This window comes from Trifolium pratense, linkage group LG6, assembly GCF_020283565.1.
Source record: "Trifolium pratense cultivar HEN17-A07 linkage group LG6, ARS_RC_1.1, whole genome shotgun sequence".
Taxonomy (NCBI): Eukaryota; Viridiplantae; Streptophyta; class Magnoliopsida; order Fabales; family Fabaceae; genus Trifolium; species Trifolium pratense.
Genome location: NC_060064.1, coordinates 44,818,629 through 44,827,861, shown reverse-complemented (window position 1 = coordinate 44,827,861; position 9,233 = coordinate 44,818,629). Strand labels below are relative to the sequence as shown.

The 9,233-nt window shown below is 34.5% G+C and overlaps 1 protein-coding gene across 13 annotated transcripts; it reads left to right on the top strand.

Moving 5' to 3' along the window:
- Positions 1–374: 374 nt before the first annotated feature.
- Positions 375–9,224, top strand: LOC123889080 (F-box/kelch-repeat protein At3g23880-like). 13 transcript variants are annotated; one of them, XM_045938274.1, is made up of 7 exons: positions 375–675; positions 828–2,065; positions 2,782–3,008; positions 4,466–4,605; positions 5,987–6,244; positions 8,105–8,365; positions 9,125–9,224. In XM_045938274.1, the coding sequence occupies exons 2-3, from the start codon at positions 833–835 to the stop codon at positions 2,800–2,802; spliced, it is 1,254 nt and encodes a 417-aa protein (XP_045794230.1). In that variant the 5' UTR covers positions 375–675; positions 828–832; the 3' UTR covers positions 2,803–3,008; positions 4,466–4,605; positions 5,987–6,244; positions 8,105–8,365; positions 9,125–9,224. The 13 variants fall into 13 exon arrangements, with proteins under 13 accessions (XP_045794230.1, XP_045794224.1, XP_045794222.1 ...); XM_045938268.1 differs by having other exon boundaries at positions 8,906–9,224; XM_045938266.1 differs by having other exon boundaries at positions 513–675; positions 4,466–5,868; positions 8,906–9,224.
- The last annotated feature ends 9 nt before the right edge of the window (positions 9,225–9,233 follow it).

Sequence of the window (9,233 nt, the reverse complement as noted above, 5' to 3'; positions counted from 1 at the left end):
AAAATTAATCTTTTAAGAAATGAAAATTTTGTAGTTTTTTCTACGATATGAAATTTTAGTAGGTGTAATTATAATATACTCAATAACATAAATGTGAAAATTTCTATTGTCGGACATCGTGATCGGGGCTCCATCCTCGGTCCCTTCACTTTGTGTATATGTAAATTCTTAATGGTTTACCATTTCGTCTATCTAAAAAAAAAATTATACTAGAAACAAATTGAATTTAGTCAATTTACACATTAATTATTTTCTATTCTTCTAAACAAAATTAACACGTCACTTAGGATCCGTTTGTTATGATGGAAATAAAGTGGAAGGAAAGAACATACGGAAATTAATAAATGAACTTGGACTATTTATAGTCCAAATCCATTCATTAATTTCCGTAATTTTCTCTCCTCTTATTTTCTTTTCATAGAACCAAACAGACCATTAAACTCTAAAATTAATTAATGAAATTCAAAAAAACCTAGCATTTTTTCATTTGAGATTTTCTAAACAACCAAACATTAACCAATCCAAACATTTTGCACACCCCAAAAGAAACAGAAACAGAAACATTTTGCAACTTTCTCTCTGAAATAAAGGGTTTCCTCCATACGCCACCATTATCGCCGCCGCTTCACGACCTAGCTTTCATCCACCACCTTCGGAGCGTCTCCTTCAACAACGGTTAATAATTTTTCTTCTGGAATTTTAATTTTCATTCTTTACCTTATTTATCGTCAATTCCACTTTTGAATTCAATTGTTTAGCGTAACTGATTTTAGGTTTTCAATATTTATTCAATTGGTACTGATTTTGTTCATTTCATGATATTACAGCTCTGATGAGTAGTCCTCCAGCTAAATTGCGTGTTCAGCCGGACGATGAGTCTCCGGCGATCCTCCCTGATGAACTGATCACTGAAGTTCTTTCCCATGCTGATGTGAAATCTCTTATGCAAATGAGGTGTGTATCCAAGACTTGGGATGCTATGATATCTGATCCTAAATTTGTGAAACTTCACCTTAAGCGAGCTTCGCGAAACCCTAGTTTGACACTGTTTTTGAGTAAATCCCGAATTGATGGAGATAATAATGTTGTGCCGTTTCCTGTGAGTTGTTTAATTGAGAATCCAATGATCACTCTTCCGAATGACCCTTATTTTCGATTAAGGGCTAAGGAGTGTCGCTATGTTATTGGTTCTTGTAATGGTTGGCTTTGTTTACTTGGTTATTCTTCCATTGGTGCTTATAGACAGATCTGGTTGCGTTTCTGGAACCCTGCAATGCACAAAATGACCGAAAAGTTAGGGTATATTTGGGATAATATTTTGGGTCTGTATACCCATTTCAAGTTTGCATTTGGTTATGATGAATTGTCGGAGACTTATAAGGTAGTGCTGTTAATTTTGGATGAAGCTAGAAATAGAACTAATGTGCAAATTTTAAGTTTGGGTGATGATATGTGGAGAAGTATTCAAAGTTTTCCTGCGGTTCCTCTTCCTTTCCGCTATTCTAATCCTGGTGTGAATGATGTTGTGTATTTGAATGGTAGTCTTAACTGGTTGGCCCTTCGCGATAGCTTTCGTTCTATTGGTGTTTATGGTTGGAAGAACGTTAATGTCAAAGAGTTTGTCATTATTTCACTTGATCTTGGAACTGAGACATATAGACAGTTGATGCCTCCTTGTGGTTTTGATGAAATGTCACCTGTTGAACCATCTATATGTGTTTTGAAGGATTGTCTCTGCTTTTCTAATGATTATAAGAGAACTGATTTTGTTATATGGAAGATGGAAGTATTTGGAGTTGAGGAATCTTGGACTCAACTGTTTAGAATTAGTTACCAGAATCTACAGAGTATGCATCTTGACTTTGTTGACTTGCAATATTCTCAATGGTTGCCATTGCACCTTTCTGATCATGGTGACACACTGATATTGGCTAACAAGCAAGAACGGCAAGCAATTCTATATAATTTGAGAGATAATAGAGCAGTGCGAACTAGAATTACCGATGACATACAGTGGTTCTCTGCCAAGGTTCATGTTGAAAGCTTGGTTTCTGACATTTTGAAAGTAAGTGCCTCCTAGACGATATACATATACTTTTTGAATTTGTGTCAATTCATGTACATTGTGTAATAGACAATGTCAATCTTTTCTATTTGATGGCTTTGGTTGAAAATTGAATTTGTTAAAGGTTTGACAATCTTTGAATCAAATGAATTTGTTTTAGTTTTTTATTTATTATAAGCTACAAGATGACATTTTTAAGTTCATTTGCTTGAAGGTGTTCCTTCCAAAAGGAAAATCAGTATTTGTATTATCTTCATTTACTTCAAAACTTTGTTACAGATAATATATTGAACTGACTGATTTGTTGCCTTGTTTTGAATTTGGTTATTGGTATGTTTTAGTAACTCATAAGTATAAATAAGATTGTTTTGTAAATTAATATACATTATTCTTCTTCGTCTGAATTTTTACCAACCAGATCATGCACTTCCACACTGATTTAAGTATTGGAAATTATTTTATTTCTTCACCTTATAATGATATTGCTATATTGTTTTTATTACACAACACCTGTTGCACTAATGATATACGCCTGCAGTCATGGCATCATGGTCAAGCACTCAAGCTAATCTCTTTATTTCTTAACAGAGAGACATGACTGCACTTCAGCGAATTATGCATTTGTTTTTTATCCTGTGTTTTTGTTTCTATTATCGTGTTTTGCTGCTTCACTCATGTCTAACAGTCATTTTTAAACTATGGATCTACAACCGCAGCCTCAGGTACATCAACCCTAATTAATGGTACATTGTCAGATGGTTGGAGAAAAGATAGACAGGAGCTTATTGGAGTACATTTGCCTCAGTAACAGTACTCATTTTGCACAAGACATTTATGGCCCTCTTGACGTCTTTCGTTTATGTTTCTTTGAAAACATTTGAAGCAACTCACTGTTTAATAATTGTTCTGTTTTACAACTCTGCTCCTGTTTGTTTAGAAGCAGGTGAATGACTCCAAATCTTTTTAGTAGTTTAAGTGCACTGTTTTCAAGATCATTTGAGTATATTAGAAATATTGTTGTAGTTGCTGAAGATCTAGTGATCTATGGTTGGATATTTCTGTCTTTTTTTTCTCGTTATTTGTTTATTTCTGATCATGTGTTTCATTTTTACCCATTTAAAGTGCAAATGTCAACTTCCATGTGATCCCAAAATGTCAGTTTAACGAAACTTCCTTTTAGGGGACACTATTTAGTGGCAACAAATTCATTGCTAGCATCTCACTCATTAAACAAAAAGATGAGTAACAAAAAGATATATTGTCGATTGTGGAATAGTGTAGCGGAGAAGGGTGGTGCTCTGCGACGCTTCGCTCCTGCAAACGTCTTCCATGTGAGATCTCTATGTATAATTAACTGATTTCATTGCACATGCGACACAGTCATACGAACTAAGCTCGCTATTGTGCAATCAGTGTAGAATTAGGGCTTTTACCCGTCACAGCTTATGCAACCCGATTTTGTGTAGAATTAGGGTTTGTCTAACTGGCCCAAGCAGGCCCAATTCGTCTCCTTTTTTTTTCCTGATGATGATTATTGGCCTCACAACCCACAGTCCCAAACTCTTGTTTTTAACTCCAAATTTAATTCTGTCCAAGTCTTTGTTATCCTTTAATTTTTTTAATTCTAATTTAATTGCATTTAGAGTACATTTAGAACTTGATTTTGATAGTAAATGACAAAGGTGATTATAATTATTAAGTATGTTTGTCTCTTTAATTTTGAGTATTTTTCTATTTGCGTATTTATGTATCTTTTTGGAATTTATGTTTACTTTGTACACTATTTTTTATTTTTAGTCTTCGTGATATCGGCTATGCCACTATAGCAATTTTGGGGTTTGGCGCTATCTTTGATTAACAATATAGACAAAATGTAGCCAAGCTGAAAACAATGAAAACACCAGTTGGTACAAGGAAAAGAAAAAATAATCTGCTTGCATCCGGCCTATATGCATAGGGAGGTGTCAAAGCCCTGAGTGATGAGAGTGGGCAAGTGTTTGAGAGATTCACACCCCTTCCCATTGTGCTCAGAAATTTCATAGATTGCTTCATTTTCCTCTATCAAACAATGAGTTGTATGAACAAAGTTTCATGATTTGTTCTTCAATTTATTTTTTTCCAATTTGATGACTTATTGATCCTCTTAGATTTGGATTCAATTTTAGTGATGTTAAAGAAAAACCTGTAAATTATTGCATTGCTGAAATGTTTTCATTTTTAACACAGTTTATTTTTGAAATTGAACCTACAGGACCACATTTTTTATTAGTTAATTATTTAAACCATTGCAAGTTTTAGGGATCTTGTTGTTGGCTATTTGGTAGTAATTTTTACTAAATTGAGTAATGTAGCAACTAGCTAATCAACTCTAAAACCATATTTATTCTTTCAATTATCCAGATTGTAATGGTGAGAAGCAACGAGCACTGACTTGATTTTACATGAGTGAATGGTAAAGCTTCCTTGGTCTTCTACCAAAGCTTCCGTATTGTATTGTTCCAGATCCCCAAGCTCTATATATAAAGACGTTCCTTTCTCAGGTCTAATTTAGATTTGTTTGTTCCAGCATTTATACATGCTTCTGTAATTGATCATATGATACTTCATTTATATTCTATTATATATTTTTCTTTTATGCATTATACATGTGGTTGATTAGTTACAAATTCTTGATAATATAAGTAACATTTGATATAGATAAACCAAGAGGTATGTTGGTGGTTATCTGTTGGTTCATGTGTAAGATGAAATCATAGGGGCAGTGCATCAAACGTAACAACATAAAACTTTCTTGAATGTATAGTACAAATATTGCTCTCTATTTATAAAACTCTAGCTAACTAAGGTAGTTACATAAGGGTGTGCAAGAGAATTCCAGCTAAGCAATATAACTAATTTTATCGATGATAGTATTCCACCTCTAAACCTTGTTAGTTTTGATCCAGTATATGCAATTGATCTCAACAGAAAATCAGCCACAACATATAAAAATTGCATGGAGTTTTATTCTAATTAGACTACTCTTATGCTTCGTAAAATATCTTTAAAACTCTAAATTTTTGTAATTCATTTTTCCAATAAGCAATGGATTATTTGAGTTTTAGAGATCTATGTACTCAATAGCGTGCTATAGCATCGGCCAATGGCTACTATTGTACATTGGTGAAGGAGAAGTTTGCTATAGCAGCTATCAGTGGCGGAGCTCGGCATAATTTTATAAGGGGGTAAATTTGCTTTGATATATAATTACAGCATTTTTAGCAATTATGATTAGAATTTAATGTTGGCATAGTAGTTATGAACCTTTGTTTTATCTTCAAGTAACAGAGTTCAAACCTTAGGATTTCCATTTTGATGGATTATTTTATTATTTTATTCTTGCAAAAGGAAAATAAAGTAAGATACAAAACCAAGATCACCAGGGTTCGATCTCGTGTCGTCATAGTTCAAAAGTGTCCTCAACCAGTATGCCAAATCATTTATTGTATCATATAACTTGCATAGTATAATATATATACAGAAATTTGTGAGGTGGAGAAATATTTTAGTAGTAGGGATCAAACCTGGGATCTCCTACATAATACACCTTTGGTAGTTAGTAGTTACTTTAACCCTTCGATGCTTAAACTCATTTGTGTTTTTTATTTTTTCATGTTATTTACATTTTTGTTTTGCACAAGACCTGTGAATTTAATTGTTATTTATGTATATTTCGCGAATTGATATTTTGGAGCTTGTAAATTTGATTTCGAATGCCATTTAAACAGTTCTAAAGGAAGATCACCATCATATATTTTAAAAAGGTTGAAATTTTTTATCTTCCTATTAACGAGTAACTTTGTAATCACGTAATTAATTATAAAATCTAAAAAGTTCGCATTTGGTAACAATTATTTATTTACTTTCTCGTCATTATGGCAGGCATCTACCTAGCTCTTTCAAGTTTACATTTGATTATGGTAATTCAACCAACACTAGTAATATGGTGGTCCGTGGCGTTAAACTTCAACAATTCCATTGAAGCTCAAGTGAGAGCAGCAGTAAGAGTGGTTTGGGTGGCAATGCTTCGATAAATATTTTGTTTTCTCTTGTTTCTCTTCAGTTCAGTAGTTACCGGGTGACTGGTGTTGTGTATTTGATGGAAGATCTTAACTGGATGGCCATTGGCAATAACTTCAGGTATGATTGTAATGTTATTATTGCCGAGCAATTCATGATTATTTTGTTGGTTTGGGAATGATGAAACTGTCTGGATATAGGATTTTGGATAATCTTATGAGGAGGCCAGAATATACATAGATATAATTACAGCATTTATTAGGCAAAAAAAAAATACAGTATTTATAGCAATTATGATTAGAATATTACTACCCTTATTCGAGTTCAGATCCACTCCATTTCTTTATCCTCCTTTTATTCCAGTCCAATTATTAGATTTGTGACATGTGGCAAAAACACATCTAAAGACTATTACGCATCCTTTTCTTCTTCCTTGCATCAATTCATCTCTCCGCCGCCGCCCCTCCTCTCACTGTCTCTCTTCTCTATCCATTACTTTGATCAAAGCGGCAAAGCTCCTCCCTAACCAATTCTCCCTTCACAAAGCAGAAGAACCACAGATCCACAACTTCACTTACACAATCCAATTCCAAGTTACAAAACAGAAAATGCTGGATATCACCGTCGTCTTGTTCTCGGTGGTGCAAAATTTCGTCTCATTTTCATCTCTCGCCGTCATCTCTAACACACCCTCTCTTCGTCGCCTCGTTCTTGGAGATCCAAAACGTCATCACAAATGGCCCAGATCTTTGCCGTGCTTTTCGACCCCGGCGGTGGCAGTGAATAATTTTCTACACTAGCGTAGTGGTTGTAACTCATGGTATTAATTGACAATTGCGCCCTAAATTCAAAAGGGAAGCTGTAGTGGACTTGATAAGCTAATTTAACCATGAAAACAAAACAGTGATACAGCGGCGGCAATAACAGGTAACGGGATGTGTTTTTTGTGGCGGCGGTAGCGAAACAAAATTGAAACACCATGGCGGCAACTTCGACACAGTGCGGCGGCGGCGGGGTGGTTCATGACGGTGGTGGCTAGAAGGCAAAGAGGCAAAGAGATATGGTGGAGCAAGAAGATAGAAACCAGGAAGTGTTTCTATGTGGCTTTCATAAGATGAAGTTTTTAATCACAGCCATTTAAACTCTTAACTGCCATGTACAAAAACTGGAATAAATGGAGGATAAGGAAATGGAGTGGATCTGGACCCCTTTTTTTCCCTTCAAGTAACGGAATTCAAATCTAAGGATTTCCGTTTTGATGGATTCTTTTATTATTCTTGCAATAGGAAAATAAAATAAGATGCAACCAAGAACACCGAGGTTCAATCCCATGTCATCATAGTTCAAAAGTGTCCTCAACCACTATGCTAAAGCATTTATTGTATCATATAACACACATAGTATAGTATATACAGAGGTTCGATCCCGTGTCATCATAGTTCAAAAGTGCCATGGCCATCGCCTGTCCCACCAAAACTCCACCACTGGCGGCTGTAGTGTTTACTATTGCGACTAAATTTGCAGATGTTTGCTGCTGCTAAATGCTTCCAAAAGAAGCACCTTGTTTTATTAGCCATTTTTTCAATTTGAAATATTTTTATAGCCAAATATCAGAGGTTAATTTGTCGGGGGGAGGGGAAATTTGTTAGTAGTAGGGATTGAACCTTGGATCTCGTACATAATATGTTTTGCATAGGTACTTTAAACCTTTGATGCTTAAACTTGTTTTTTTCTTTTTCTTTTTTTTTTATTTACGTTTATGTTTTGCATAATAATTATTTCATATTTATGAATATTTCGTGAATTAATGTTTTGGAGCTTGTAATTTGATTTTGCATGCCATCCAAACAGATCTATAAATGAAAATCACTTTAATATATCTTGATAAGGTTGGAATTTTTTACTTTCCTAATATAAAAATCTAAAAAATTCACTTTTGGTAACAAATATTTTATTGTTACTTTCCCGTCATTATGGCAGGGATCTACCTAGCTCTTTCAAGTTCAGTTTGATTACGATAATTCAACTGACAGTTGCAATGTGGTGGTCCGTGTCATTAAACTTTCGACGATCCCATTAAAGCTTAAGTGAGAACCGCAGTGAGAGTGGTTTGGGCGACAATGCTTTGATAAATATTTAGTTTTCTCTGGTTTCTTTTTAGTTCGGTTGTCCTAGAGGGTGACTGGTGGTGTGTATTTGATGGGAAGCTCTTAACTGGTTGGCCATTCGCAATAACTTCAGGTATGATTGCAATGTTATTATTGTTGAGCAATTGTCACCAAGAGTTAGTTACTAAGAGTTGTTAAGAGTTAGTTACTAAGTTTATTAGATTGTTAGTTGGAGTAGTTATTTGGGCTACTCTTAGAAAGTCTTTAAATTGCCCTCAATGGGTAGAGGGAACAGGACAGATATCTACTAATCTTCGAATAATTAAATTTTGTGACTAGAGAATTATCAAGTGTGAATGGAGAGTGCTCCTTTGGGGTAGCATTGTGTGCAAAGTTTCATTGTAAATCTTTTGTATCTTCTCTTTCAATCTCGCTACACAAATAAGAAATTTTTCAGCTGTTTACAATCTTTATCTTTATTCATTTGAGTTTGTTTTACTCATTTCTCTAATCTTGAAGATTAGCATTCTTGGGTTCCTAATCCTAACAGAAACTCAGGAAGTTACTGGCCCTTTGAGTTTGGTGAGGGCCACTTGTGCCAAATGTTGGTCTTTTGATGGACTGTCTTTGTTTTTCTCATTATTTGATGACAACCAATTTTGTCATGTGGCAGATGACGGAATCAAGAGTTGAGATTATCTTTGACTCAATGGTTGTCAATGGCTCAATGCACCTTTCTGAGAATGGAGATACATTGATATTTGGCTAATGATCTAGAAGATCAGGAACGAAGATAGAAACTGCCTGTAGTGATATTTGTGAAGAGATGTTTTTTCCTCTATGTTCACAATATTTTGATTTATAACAATTTCGATGCTTTGCTATTTGGCAGAACGAAGATACTCATTTAAGGTTGATGTAAAGATTGACATTTGTAATCATGGAATGGTTTTGTTGGAGCTATCTGAAGTTCTCTTTTTTTTCTTCTGTGATATCGATGT

Coding starts and splice junctions, on each gene's coding strand:
- LOC123889080 (XM_045938274.1), top strand. CDS start 833: ATGAGTAGTCCTCCAGCTAAATTGCGTGTTCAGCCGGACGATGAGTCT. Junction 2,066..2,781: donor TGGTTTCTGACATTTTGAAA/GTAAGTGCCTCC, acceptor CTACAACCGCAG/CCTCAGGTACATCAACCCTA.